The sequence below is a fragment of the Alosa alosa genome, chromosome 15, assembly GCF_017589495.1.
Source record: "Alosa alosa isolate M-15738 ecotype Scorff River chromosome 15, AALO_Geno_1.1, whole genome shotgun sequence".
Classification (NCBI taxonomy): domain Eukaryota; kingdom Metazoa; phylum Chordata; class Actinopteri; order Clupeiformes; family Clupeidae; genus Alosa; species Alosa alosa.
The window spans coordinates 7,607,917-7,622,916 of record NC_063203.1 but is presented as its reverse complement, the minus strand read 5'-3'; the positions used below and the strand labels follow the sequence as shown (position 1 = coordinate 7,622,916).

General features: G+C 50.5%; 1 protein-coding gene across 3 annotated transcripts in view; it reads right to left on the bottom strand.

Annotated features, from left to right (window-relative positions):
- bcas3 (BCAS3 microtubule associated cell migration factor) overlaps positions 1-15,000 on the bottom strand; it is a 258,241-nt gene that overhangs the window by 19,665 nt on the left and 223,576 nt on the right. For 2 of the 3 annotated variants that reach the window (XM_048264313.1, XM_048264314.1), the window contains one exon: positions 6,954-7,121. In XM_048264313.1, the coding sequence (XP_048120270.1) occupies positions 6,954-7,121 (168 nt within the window). Of the gene's footprint in view, positions 1-6,953; positions 7,122-15,000 lie in introns of those variants that run through there. The other variant, XR_007195830.1, reaches the window with a different exon arrangement.

Here is a 15,000-nt window from a genome sequence, read left to right as displayed (position 1 = left end):
TTCTCTCTCAGCAGTGGGCGGCAGCTCCAGAGATGGATATCTCAGAGCGAGAGGCAGCTGAAACATCAAGGCACGCAGGGCTCGCTAATTCAGACTATAACCTTCACATCGACTGCATCCAATTCAAATAAATGGTCCATGCTGTCATTTATAGACTAACATGGCAAATGACTTAAGTGGGAGAGGAGCCAGCGCACTGATCTCCTTATAATAAAGTATTAATACACAGTGTTATTATTGTCCTCTGGCTTGTGAATGAACTCCTAATTTAGATGTTGTCGATGGACACCATATTTCATGTTCCATCTCATTTCATATCGTTCTAGCCAATTCTGGACCGATGAAAGAGCTAGGTTTCAATGTACAATGTTTTGGCAGTTCAGCTTGTGTTGCAGTCATCTGGCATATTTGTTTTCTCATTGCTGAAAGCAATGACAGTATAGCTGGGGTTGTTGCTTTTGTTCTGTATTTCAGGACAGACAACGTGTTTGTGTTGGGACAAGATGTTATAGAATGATGGCTGATCCATGCTTTAGGGCAATGTGTTGGTATGGCTGCACTGAAATCAGCATTACATATTTTATATGTAATTTCATGGACAAGACATGCTGTTTCAGCTGTCTATATCTGAAGAATATGGGCTAAGTATACATCACCTATATTTGTGATTGAGCAACATCACATACATTGCAGACACACCACATTAACACACTCAATCTGTGTTTAAAGGTATATCTCTAGATTGTGTGAGCTTTCTTAGGTGTATAGATATCTCTGCTCCTTCATAACTGTTTACTAAACAGTGACGGCTACCTACCATGAAATACCATGGTAATCTACTCAGATATGATTATGGCACACAATTTTGCTGTCTGCTGTGCAGTCGGCAGGGACCATCCTGGTGACGGAATTTGCATCATGTACACATGTGTGGAGCTAAACATACTCATGTCTCAAGTATATTCCCCTCATAATAGGCAGGGAGAAGAAGCCCGTTTAGGAAGGAAGGTGCTCAGATTGAGAGGATTCTTGCAGTCTACTTTCATATCATATCTAGATCATGTTCCTAATCTATCTTCATCATAAGCTATCATATGAAATACCTGCAAGACTTGAATTTCCCCTGGGGATCAATAAAGTATCTATCTATCTATCTAATAGATGATGACTAATTGCTCAGAGTGCTCCAAACTCTCCATTCTCTGGCTGTGTAATGGTAGTACGGCCGCCCTGGGACCACACTGTCCAGAAGACCCAGCTGCTGCTCCTCATTTCAGGACAGTGTGAGAGCACGTCTGTGCTGTGCCCAGAGCTGAGGGCTGGGTCAAAGTCAGGCACAGGCAGTGGAGCGTACTGACCCCTGGTCAGTGCTAGCGCGCTCCCGGGGCGGAGTGGCACCGGTGCTAACCTTGACTCTCATCAGGACCGCTCTCCCTGGCTGTATATAAATGACGTCACTGGCCTGGCTAGTGACTAGACGTCCTGTGGCCAAATCTCATTCTCACTTAAAGCAGCACTAAACAAGATTTGCTCTCGGGGTCCCCCTATAGTCGAGACGCGCAAGTTTTGGGGGGCCATTTCCTACCCGGAACTATAAAGTTGCTAGGTTGCTAATCGCCTATGTGCCATCAAAATGATTTTGGAAATGTTATGTTAAGGTCAAAAAACTGTTAAGGGTGCCTTTAAAGAGGACCGCTAGCTGGTTAGGGCATCCTCATTTCAGTGGTATGGACTTTCAGGGTTCAGTAACACTAGAGAACACTATCCATCGCTTTCATTTATGTCTGGGTTGCCACTGAAAATCACTGCATATGAACAACAGCATACTAACCTTGGTAACTCTGCGTATCTGAACACATTGGTGGCATTAACGCCTTAAATACACATTACAGCCCTCACATTAGCCTCTCTGTGTGGCTCTCGTGCTCTGCAGACACACACACACACACACACACACACACACACACACACACACAGCAGGAACACAGACGTGTCTGTGGCAGGAGAGCGGGGGGGAAATCCTCACTCCTCACTAGTAGATTAGATCAACAGCCCGCCGTCCTCTCTCCCCTCAGCCGTACACAACATACAAAAACAAAGTATAACAAAAAAAAAAAACCCGCTCGAAACAGAAATGTTTCTGTGGTGCCCCCCCCTCTCCTCCTCCTTATCCCATGATAAGATCAGACACTTGTGGGAAAGTCTCCAAAAGCTACAGTGAAATCCGTCTCGGGCCTGACGCAGAGCAGTAAAGAGAAGTGGCCGTGCTTGGATAATAAACTAGTCTGAGTCGGAGTAATTAACTCAATCATAGAGCCGTTTCAAACGGCATCTGACAATTTCCATAAATAATTAGGACACGGGGACATGGCCACATATACACAGGCCTTGAGTGCTGAGTGAGCCGCCTCCTTTGACTTTAGCTTGGGGGCTGGAACGCACAAGTCTACCATACTGCCCATTTTGCTACAAGCCCCTGTTGAGAGAAACAGGGACATAAATCTCTGGTTGTGTGTGTGTGTGTGTGTGTGTGTGTGTGTGTGTGTGTGCCTCTGATGTTCAGATGCAAAGAAGGGAGGATTGGGGAGAGGGCTGCTGTATTGTTCCCCTCTTCCGTGACAGTCTTAGGGGAGGTCAGACAGTCACAGACCAGTAGGCTCAGCAGTAGGCCTTGTGTGTGTGTGTGTGTGTGTGTGTGTGTGTGTGTGTGTGTGTGTGTGTGTGTGTGTGTGTGTGTGTGTGTTTGGAGGGGCGTAGGTTTGTCTGGAAAATGTTGGCATGGACATGTGTTCGTCTATGTGTCTCCATGCATGTCTGCCTTTGTGTGACCGTTACACTGTGTGTGTGTGTGTCTGTGTGTGTGTGTTTGTGTGTGCATATATGGGTATGTGTGGGGTGAGTTCATGAGTGACTACATGGCTGCAAATGTCAAGAGGCTGTAAAAGAGTGTGCATTTGTGCAGGCTGCTGGTGTCTCACTGTTCATATGTGTGACGACGTGTGTGTGTGACTGAATGAAGGGTGTCTGTGGTAGGCTCTCTGTGTGTGTGTGTGTGTGTGTGTGTGTGTGTGTGTGTGTGTGTGTGTGAGAGAGAGAGAGTCTGGTCTGTGTGTGTGTGTGTGTGTATGACAGAGGGGCTTCCCCTGCAGGGCTGTGAGAATGCTCATCATCAGGCATTGGGCGTGGCATGGGGTTGAGGGCAGAGCAGACAGGCCCCCTTACAAAGTGCCCATTGTGGACACAGGAGCTGACCGACCCACCAAAACCCTGCTACCCATTAAATACACACACACACACACACACACACACACACACACACACACACACACACACACACACACCCCATAGTACGTGTTAAATGAAGACATACAGATGCAGCTCTAACCGAAGACACTTCCACCACCGCCATGCGTGCAATATAGAATCATCCGCAGCGCATTAGCCCCTGCTCATGAATTCCCAATCTATCAGCCTGTGCTTTGAGCCAGGCCAGCCTGACACAGACCCCTTCAGACTGACACTCACAGCCTCTGACCTATGGACAATGTCAACATGTTACACGCCAAGACACACACCGACGCGACGCGCACATACGCGCCCGCCATTCGCCCTTGCGACGCTATTACATGGCATGAAATCAATTAAATAAATAATCTGTAAACAGCAATGCTAAAAGACATCCGAGGCTGACTAAGTCATCAGTGCTGAACAGAGGGGGGTGGGGGTGGTGTGGGGAGGAAATGAGAGATAGGCCAGTGTTTTATGACAAGCGCGCTAATGCTAGGCTAACACTACAGGCTTAAGGAGCAAATAGATCTAAATGGGATTTTTGAGGCTCGTGTCCTAATGGGGAATGACAGAGAGATAATCTGTTCGCTCAGCCATGGTAAACACTGGCTGGTGTGACATGGGAAGGGGGAGAATAAAATCAGTGGGATTGGTAGGTTGTGTGTGTGTGTGTGTGTGTGTGTGTGTGTGTGTATGCGTTTGTATATTTACGCGTGCGTGCGTGGGTGAGCCTTGTCTACCTCGCTGCCTAAATAGAATTTATGGGTTGGCACCAATGAGCGAAATCCAATTTTCAACATTATGTCGCTGGAGCAAATCCAATTTGGGGGGATGACTGCGTTGTCAGTGGACTGTGGATGCGGGGACATGTCCTGCGTCTGTCACCTGCTCAGGGGTGGGTGCTGCTGGGCATGACACCCACAGGAGCCTGGGAGAGCCTCCTCCATCCCCACACCTCTATGGACCCTTCTTTTGCCCATATTGATATAATGTTGGCACTGTGAGAACATGTGATAATGGTTGAATAAAGGAGCTTTAAACCTCCCTCCCTCCCTCCCCCCCCCCCTCCCTCTCTCTCTCTCTCTCTCTCTCTCTCTCTATGTAACTGGCTTTCTCTTGTTGTTTCTCACCATCTCTGTTCTTCTGTCTCTCTCTCTTTCCCTCTCTCTCACTCCCTCGGTCTTATCCTCTCTTTCTCTTTCTCTGTGTGTGTGTGTCTGTCTTGTGCTGTTGGTTCATGGTGAGAACAGAGGGGTCTGTCTGTCTCTGTCGCCATGGCTGCAGACAGCCTCATTTGGACCAAGAGACAGACAGAGATGATGCAAGTGGGAAAAGGGTAGAACAGGAGATAGAGAGAGAGAGAGAGAGAGACAGAGTCAAAGAGGGGAAAACGAAAGAAAGAGAGAGTGAGAGAAAGACCACGATGATGATGAGCCACGCTCAGGCCCCTTGTGTGTCCAGACAGACAGTTAAGTGCTGGACCATCTGCATCCGCCTTTCAAAGGGACACTGGAGCGGAAGCTGCAGTCTGAAATGGAGCGCACTGCCACACACACACACACACACACACACACACACGCGGCTACTGGATGGCATATGCAGACACCGCCACGACATACAACTGCCACGACATACAACAGTGAGTCTCTACGCCGTCCTGTCGCTTGGACAGAGCACTGGAGACATATGGCAGGAGGGCTTTCAGTGAGCGAGCAGACCAAACGCACAGCAGACCACATGCGTGCAGGACAGCATCAGAACATACGTCACATGGCCGCACCACCAACGTCGTCGGCAACGACAACAACAACAATGACAACACTGATGATGATGATGATGATGATGATGATGATGATTGTTGTGCCAGTGCCACCCAATTCAATCTGGCCTAAATGGGATTTGCGCTTGAGAGCTCAGGCAGGTAAGCCGAGCCACACACACACACACACACACACACACACACACACACACACACAGCCAGACATGATGGATGCCCGCGACTTGCAACTGGCTCCAGCGCGACGGACTCCGCTCGCCTGTGTCACTTTCTATTCGGCCAATTCCACCCCACACCCCCCCACCCCGTCCATTTTCACCGTGTTCTCCACGCCATCCCTCTTCTTCTCTCGGAGCAGATAGGGGTTAACTATATGTTTATACGACTGCATACTGCCCTTAGAGTTGAGGGATTGGCGGATGTAGGAGTGGGGGTGGGGTGGGGTGGGGTGAGCTGAGATGAAGCTGAATGTAATGTGATCAGTAATGAATTTTGCGTTACATTAGGGGCCGCATAAACGGACAGACAAGCGCAGACTACAAGTGTCCAGGAGTCCGGCTTAATCGAATGATGCAAAAATAGAGACAGAACCAATTACAGGGGGAGAGGGCCCAAGTCGGTGCTGCTGCAGGGACTGCAAATGAATAGGTACAAATCGAGTTAGTTCCTAATAGACGCGCTGCGAGAGAGCGAGCCGCTCGATGCTAAACGCATTACGGAGCCCTCGTGACCCGGCCCACTGCGCCCGAGCCAGCCGGCCAGCCAGAGCCTGCACTCCCCACCTCCGTCTTCCCGGCCTCTCTCTCTCTCTCTCTCTCTCTCTCTCTCTCCCAAGAACGACAGTGGGGTGAAAAAGGACGGATGGAAAAAAAAAATCAAAGGAACTCTTGTTCGTATGAGGTGGGGTGGGAGGTGGGGTAGCGGTGGGCTGCTTCCTAAATGAGTTAAACATTTGGATTGTCAAGAGTGCCCCCCCCTCCCCACCATCCTCTCGGCTTCGATGGCAGATGACCTAATTTGTCAGTTTTGAGGCACAGAAAATTCTGAATGTGCCATCACCTCTGAGTTGATCTGCACAAGAAATTAGGGTAATGAACCAGAACTCTGTATAGTGAAGAAATCACAGTCTATTACCAATTGAAGGCACTGACAGGAGGGCATGCTTAACAGATTAAACAAACTAAGTGAAACAAAGGCGCTCACTTGATTGTGCTGATTGGAAGCTGCATTAGCCAAACAAATGGAACCAAATAGAGTTTGGCTCTTTAACGTTAAGACCCAGTTGTGCTGCTTATGGGACTTAATGAGCTATAAATTAGTGTAACTAACTAGGAGTGATGTCTCGGGAGGGGATGACCGTAATCTAGTTGCTTATGCACTCTTGCCTAAAGCACACAAGCACATTAAGACAGATGCTCAGGCACATTCTGTTTAACAACTCAGACAATGTAAATGTTGTGTGTGTACATGGGTGAGTGGTTTTGCGTGTTTATGAGGGACTAAATGAGAATGTCCTTATGGCGGTGCAGGTAATAATTAGAAAGTGTAAATGTTTATATGGTGGGTGCATAAATTGTCTGTTAGGAAGCTAGCAAGTCTAAATGTTTGTGTGGACTCATATCTACAGTATGTGTATGCATGTGTATGTGTATTTTTGTGTATGTGTGTGTGCATGTGTGAGTGTGTGTGTGTCTGTGTGTTTGAGTAGGACTGTGAGAGTGTGATTGAGTGTGTGAGAGTTTGGAGCTAAGCTTGTGCGTGTTGTATATAGCCTGCACTTAAGAGTGTAAGTGTGTGTGAGAGCGTGTATGAGTGTGTGTGTGTGTGTGTGTGTGTGTGTGTGTGTGTGTGTGTGTGTGTGACATTCAATGGTGTACTCTGCTCTCACCTGTTGCGGAGCCCACGATGTCCCTGCTGGGCGACTCAGACATGGCGTCGGCCAGCCTCTCCCTGAGGCCCTCCTCCGTGGTGTCGGCTGGGGTCATGTGACGCAGGCCGAAGCTCTCGGGCCAGCTGCCGCACACCTCCAGCAGGGTCACGCTCCTGTCGAACGTTCCTGCAGAGACAGAGAGAGAGAGAAAGAGAGACAGAGTCAGCCACTTGGTCTACGTGGTCTACATACACACATACATAACACACATACACTCATACACACAGTGCTCATTCCCCCATCAACACACTGTCCTCTTCGCTGTCCGCTTCATATTTAGCTAACAGCACTGCTGCTGTCGCGAAATGATCGCTCCCCAAGATCGTCTTTCACCGAGTGAGAAGAAAAAGGCAGACAGAGAGGAAAAGAGAGAGACAGAAAGAGAGAGAGATAAATAGAGAGAGAGAGAGAGAGAGAGAGAGAGAGAGAGAGAGGAGAGAGAGAGAGAGAGGGACTGAAACCAGAATCCCAGACTGGCTCTCCGGAGGAGCAGGCCAGTGCTGTGGATGTCCCAGAGACGTGAGAGGTGCGAGCAGGCAGTAGCAGCTGGAGCCAGAGCGCCGCAGTGCAGGTACCTCACAGGGGCCATCTGGGCTTCATGGTGTGCAACACCCCAGGGGACCCCAGCACACTACACACACACACACACACACACGCTAGAGGAGACAACCTCTCTCTCTCTCTCTGTGTTAGTGTGTGTGTGTGTCAGAGAGAGAGGCACTAAAGCCAGCAACAAGTGAATGTACCACAAGAGGAAAATAAAGGTTTTCCTGGAAGCAGGAGCAGGAAGGAGCATCCGGACAGATAAACAGAGAGAGAGAGAGAGAGAGAGAGAGAGAGAAAGAGAGGAGACCAGTGTGCCTTTAGAGATTCTGGTCACAGTGAAGAGATAAAGACAGAAAGAGATACAAAGAGAGAGAGAGAGAGAGAGAGAGAGAGAGAGAGAGAGAGAGAGAGAAAAAAAGAGAAAGAAAAGAAGGAAAGAAAGAGAGGTGGCTGCGGGGTGAGCGGGTGTCTCTCCGCCGAGATACCTGCTCTGTGTAACGCGGGGCCGGGGTTATCTGTGGCGGCTGTGCAGGGGCCCTTTGATCTGGGGGCCCGGCGGCTATCTGCACTTGTCTCGGGGGCCTCTGGCCAGCCTCAGCCACACTCGGGCCCCTCTGACAGCAGCTAACGTGCAGGCGAGAGCGCGGCGCAGCGCGGCCGGCTGGACGGGCCCCCGGGGCTGATAGCGGCCAAGGCTGAGGGGGCGGGGGGTTTGGGGGGGGGGGGCAAGTGTGTATGTGGGGGGGCAGTTGCTATCTGCCGCTGAACACTCGGCCGGTCCAGTGCAGAGCCGCTGATAACTTTATGCCACTTCATAACAAGCTGTTTGTCCTGTGTCTGCCATTGATCCCTCAAAGGACTCCGCTCAAGCATGCACACACACCCTTAACGTTGACTAGCACAAGCACACACACGCACACACACACACAGACAGACACACAGACACTACACACTCCCAGACCAGCAGGCCCACCATCAAAGCGAGAGCCCTGCGGGTGTGCGAGTGCGTTTGAGTGTGTGTGTGTGTGTATGTATGTGAGCGTGTGTGCGGCCAGAGCGACCGTGAGAACACAAATACCTCTTCTGTGCCAAGCAGAGACCCTCCGCCGCCACAAATCATCAAGCGACACACAGTTATTCTGGCGCCTCTAACATGAAGCCCTGTTTCACCCGAGCCCCCCTACTCTTCCCTCCACTGCGCTGTTCGAAGCAAAACTGGTGAAATTCGAATCAGATTTTTCTGCCCCCGACTCCGGAGACTAGGGTTAGCCTTGTGGTCAGTCACAGTGAGACAGTCGGAGACGGACGCATGGGTCTGAGACCTGAATTCTAAATACAGTTGGAGGCATGTGGGATGGCTGGGTGGGGGGAAGCAAGTTTGTATATCTCAACACTGATGCGTGTGCTTATGTTGGGCTTAATCCCTGAGTATGTTTGTTTACAGTAAGTGGGCCACAGTGTGTGTGTGTGTGCGAGTGTGTATGTATGTCTGAGTTTGGATTTAATCTTGTGCATGTTGGATATAGCCTGCATTTAAGTGTGTGTGTGTGTGTGTGTGGTTGCGTGAGGGTTTTTGTGGGGCAGGTGATGATGACTTCCTGTTCTCTCCTAAACTCCTTGTCTACTGGACACCAGAGGCTATGAACACCATCATGTCATTCCAATGACAGACTCAGAGACACAGGGAGAGTGCGGTGTTGGCACATGCTTGACCGCACCAAGCCCCCCAGTGTCAGAGACTGTCCAGTTGTGCAGCAAAAACAATGGCCTTTCTCTTTGGCCCTCCGCAGGAACAAAGTTCTGGCGAGCAAAGATCAAAAGCAGCCCACAGCACACAGGAAATGGCATGCAGTCTCTGAAAACACATGCACACGCACACACACACACACACACACACACACACACACACACACACTCTCTCTCTCACACGCACAAAGAATATGGCTCCAGATCTTCTGACAGACACTTCTGAGCAATGGGTGGTGGTGGTGTGGTGGTAGTGGTATGTGGGTGTGTGTGTGTGTGTGTGTGTGTGTGTGTGTGTGTGTGTGTGTGAGAGAGAGAGAGAACACAAAGAACGTCTCACTGTGAGACGGGGCGCGTGTGAAGGTCAGGGCCAGGAGGGTTCACACTAGCCTACAGGGCAGACCCCTCTGTGTCATCTATCCAGAGACCCACACAGACCCACACAGAAACACACACAGACACACACACACACACACAGACCCACACAGGCACTGCACACATTCCTCACTAAAGACAATGGGCCACAATTACACAACACTAGCATCTATAGAGCTTGATGGGTCAGGAAGCGTTGCGTCGGGGGTGAGTCGGTTAGGTCGGGTTGCGCTGGGCACTTCACGTGCTTGCGGCCCCTGGTGTGTGCGTGCTCCTGCCGCCTTTTAATTCTTCACCGGTACATCTCCTCTGCGCTCCGCAGATACTAGGACATCGTGTTCACACAGCTTTGGATGGGAAGCACCGTGTTTTTCATCCTCATGAACCGCCCCCCCCCTCTCCTGTCTTCTCTGGATTAGTCCGGCCCCAGCTGCTGGCACACCGCCGGCCAGCGCGTCTCACACCAGCCAGAGAGCTTTTTCCTTCAAGACTTAACTGCCGTCCGTGTTCACCTCCCACACACACACACACTTTATTTTGTGGGCCAGCAACTCATAACAGAAACTCTCCCCCTCTCTCTCACACTCTCTCTTATCTCTCTCCCACAAACACAAGCAGAAGGGTCACGTCAACCCTCCGCCACATGCCAACGTCTCCGAGTTACCCGAGGCCCGCCGGGAATGGCCAAACAGCTTAATGACTAGCGGGGTTCGGCCGAGGTGCGGTTAATGCAATTAGGCTTTACAAGCCTCCCATAACACTGATCGAGTTGACCAGTGTTTATGACACCGGACAGTGGCTTTCTGTTTATAGTAATGGCCCTTATTTAAGCCTGGAAAAAGCCAACTTTAACAAGTGGAAAAAAAACTCACAGTGTGTAAATCAAGGTTCGGCCACGGCTTCGGAAAGGTCAGTGCGCACAAACGCACGTCCCACATGTCGCTCGCCCGGGATTTACACTTTTTCCCTTTTTTTGTTGGGAAAGTCACTTAATGGGAATGCTTTGGCAGGGACATGAGGATGTTTCCAGCCCTGCCCAGCACAAGCAGAAGCCGGATGCAGACAGAGGTGTTAGGAGTCTGTGTATACATTGTGTGTGTGTGTGTGTACATGTGTATATGTGTGTGTGTGTGTGTGTGTGTGTGTGTGTAGGTGTATGTATGTATGTGTGTGTGTGTGTGTGTGTGTGTGTGTGTGTGTGTGTGTGTGTGTGTGTGTGTGTGTGTGTGTGTGTGTGTGCGTGTAGGTGTATGTGTGTGTGTGTGTGTGTGTGTGTGTATGTGTGTGTATGTGTGTGTGTGTGTATGTATGTGTGTGTGTGTGTGTGTGTGTGCGTGTGTGTGTGTGTGTGAGGAGCAGAGGGCAGCCCTCTGAGGACAGGACGGGGGAGTTTTATCTGCTGGCGGGAGGCTGTGGCGGAGGACTGTGCTTTGAGGGGTGATGCCAGGGGAGCTCTGCAGATAAGGGTGACACTTTGTGCTCATGACACCCCCAATGCACACACACACACACACACACACACACACACACACACACACACACACACTCAGAAAGCCTATTACAACACACACACCCACACACCATCAAGCACTTTTTGTGAACGCAGACTGACAGCATTAGAGACAAGTGCTCCTATGCTTGGGCAATATAAATCCTGAGAGCTGCCAGAAGAGTTCAGAGGCAGCGTGCGAGTGTTAATGTAGATGTAAGCTCCCAGGATTAAGCACATGATAGGTGGCTCCCAGGATGTCCCCTTTCCTTTGGACTTTTCCCTCTCGTCCCCCTTCGCCCCCCATCCTCAAAAAAACCGCCCCAAGTGTCGGGACACGGCCCCCATTCATTCCCTTGCACTTCTGCCTTTTAAATCATTCACTTCCCTCCGCGTCTCTCTCTTCAGCTCTCCGAGTGTCGGTAATCCCGTCAATAGTGGCCCTCCGAGGGCTTTTCCCTCACGCTCTCCCACACAAAGCGGCCCATCGCTGCCCACGGTTGCCCCTCCCTGCTCCCCTCTACCAGGAGGATGCACCGGAGTCTCCATAGAAGGTCTCCACAACACCCCCCCACACACACACACATACCACCCCCGCCACCTCTCCCCGCAATTAGCCCTAAACCTTTAATAGCAGCCCGGGCCCTGCGTCTCCACACCGTGGGTGGCACTTTCAGCACCGCTCCAAATCCACCGCATTAAAGAAAGAAAAATGGTAAGAAAGGACCAAAAAGGAGAAGAAAAAGGAGGAGGAGAAGAAGCAGCAGCACCCTTCTTCAAAGACACAGAGGTTTGCCTGTTTGCCAAGTGTCTCAATAAGGGCCACCTCAGAGGCATATTGTCTCACCAGGCAAATGCTGGGAGTGTACTTTCTCTTGAAGGATAAGTTGGGGATAGAGAGGTGTGGGGATCAAAGGCAGAGAGAGAGAGAGAGAGAGAGAGAGAGAGAGAGAGAGAGAGAGAGAGAGAGAGAGAGAGAGAGAGAGAGAGAGACCGAAAGTGGAGGAGATCGCGCTGAAACACTATAAGCTGTTAGGCCTCTGGAGGGTCATGATGGTCGTGCCAGGTGATTACAACACTGAGAGAGAGAGAGAGAGAGAGAGAGAGAGAAAGAGAGTGAGACAGAGAGAGGGAGAGTGTGAGAGAGTGAGACAGAGAGAGAGAGAGAGAGAGAGAGAGAGAGTGAAAGAAGAATGGGTTTAACCTGCCCTGACGGGATTACACCGTCCCATATCACCTTTGGCATAGCCAGGGCTATCAGTGATGGATTAGCTGCCCTGCAGGAGATTCTGGGATTCACACGCTCCATCTCTGGATCTCGGCCGTCCTGCTGGAGGTGGCACCTGAAGGATTCATTGTTTGCTCGTCCAGGCGCCAAACAGAAAGTCAGAGGCATGAGTCACCAGAAGAGAGAAAATCCTCGGAGGGTCGACTTAAATCCACGCCTGGCTTGCTCTCGCTTGCTTTTCAGTAGCTTCTTGGCGTCGCTGTTCTCTGCTGTCTCAAGGCTAAGTCTAAGGCATTACCGAAGCATCTTTGAAATACATCAATAAAACACACGTTATAGTTGACCCCGGTGAAAAATCAGGAATGTTAGTTCATAAAACAAAAAAGTCTGCTTTAGGACTCAAAGTCATGTTAGGTAACCTCAAAGTTTATTTGACCGATACCAGTTGATATGAAGTCAGCTCCAAATTTACTCCGATATTAATGTCAGCTGACGGAGCATTGAGACGTCACAAGCGATAGAAAGATCAGGAGTGACCACACCCTGCCGGTTGGGAAGCGGAGGAAGAGAAAGAGAGGTCAGTTGAGCGGTGGAGATAAATCAGTACAGTCTCCACTACTGCCCTCACTACAGCTCAGCCCAGACACGGCCAGTCTGTTGAAGCAGACAAGCACACGTATACAAAACTATATAAGACGTCTTCAGCTATTTAGCTGTGGAAACTAGACTAGTAATATATCCTAGTCACACAGACTTGTAACAGACCAGCAACAGTCACATAGTTGTGTTTGAAACAGTATGATTGATCATAATGCTTCACGATGTTTCGGGACTTCAGTGTGAGCATCGGAGACTAGTAACACACTGTCTCTCTGGCGTCTCCTATCTCTGTGTCCATCTCTCCGAGGCCACCCAGCGTGGCGAAGCGGTCGGCCCCATCGCTCGACAGGAACGTGCCATCTCGGGCGCCATGTGTTTACATTAACACATGGGTGCCGCTGGACTGTCAGTGCTGCGCGTATGACCCATATGTTAGCGGGCCGTGACCCGGAGCGCTGGGAAGCAACGCGCTCTCTGTTTGCATGTCTTGTAAACACGCAGGGTCCCGTGTTTCATGAGAGCATGCGGTGCCCGTGTGGACTAATTACGCGGCTGAGGCGTGGAGAGATGGAGCGAGAGTGGTGCATGGAGTTATGTGTGTGTGTATGTGTGTGTGTGTGTGTGTGTTGGCATGTGTATCAGGGGTTGCAGTTGCTACTCACTGAACATATTGATGTTTTCTGCTGCAATATCAACAACTTGTATTGTGTATCTCTAAGCAACATGTAATAACATGATTTATGACTACTATCCCAAGCTACATCACGGAGATTCCTACCCATAACACCACACTACAGTCCAGCACGCTGTGGACACTGGCCCTGAGAGATCTCACAGCACATGGAGAGGAGAGGAGAATGCGGCAGCAAAGAGTGGCGAATGGAGTGGGGGGCGTTTGCTTCGTCACCCCTGGGAAGCGTGGGGACCCCCTGGGCCAACTCCCCGAAGCCTCCTTACCCTCGACCTGACCCTGCCAGAGACCTGCGAGACCCAATAACTCAACATCAAACGTGGGCCACGCCTGCTCCGCAGACAGCCGCACAGTGTTTCTCATTTGTGCTCCGACCAGCCAGCCTTGTGTGTGTGTGTGTGTGTGTGTGTGTGTGTGTGTGTGTGTGTGTGTGTGTGTGTGCGTGTGCGCGCACGCCTAAGGCCCTAATGGTGCTGGAGTGGGAAATAAATGAGCAGGGAAATGAGAATGCAGTCTCTCTTGCAGACAACACTGTTCTTTCTCCTCTTTCCCTCTCTTTCGTTCTCTCTCTCTCGTTCACTCTCTCTCTCTCTGGTTCGGGGGTCGTTAATGGTTGCATTGCTGCCTGTCGTAGGGGTCTGACGGCATTAATAATAAAGTCGGCGGCGGCCCCGGCGATGATTAAAGGGGACCGATACGCTTGACACAGAGCAGGCCCTGAAGGGTGTGTTTGCTGACAAACGGCCAGAGAGCTCTGACAGGCCGGGGTGCAGGGAGCACGCTCTTCCATGGCCTGGTGCGGAGGGTTCACACTCTGGACTCAGTCACACACACACACACACACACACACACACACTCTCTCACAGACTACACGCACGCAGGCATGCACGCACGCACGCACGCACACACACACACACACACAGCCACACACACACACACACACACACACACACACATCAGTGAATCCACACAGACATTCAATCACACCTTCACCTCTAAAACACTCTTACTGATACACACACTTTCTCCTTCATACCCAAAGATTGTGTAGCTTTCTCATATACATCCAAAACCAAGAGCCACACACACACACACAAGCCTACGAACTTCTACATTACACGGCAGCTGTCATGTGTGGGCCACTGGAACATTAGCGTCCATGAAGGTTGCTACTACTCATTCTCCCGGCGTTTCAAAGGCACCGATGAGCCTTGGGGGATAAATGAGAGTTCAGATCCAGCTTTCCCGGAGCCAGCGTGAGGCCACAGTCACTTCATAAATACACCCACCCTGGCGGTGTGTAAACACAACGAGACTAAGGACAAGTAAT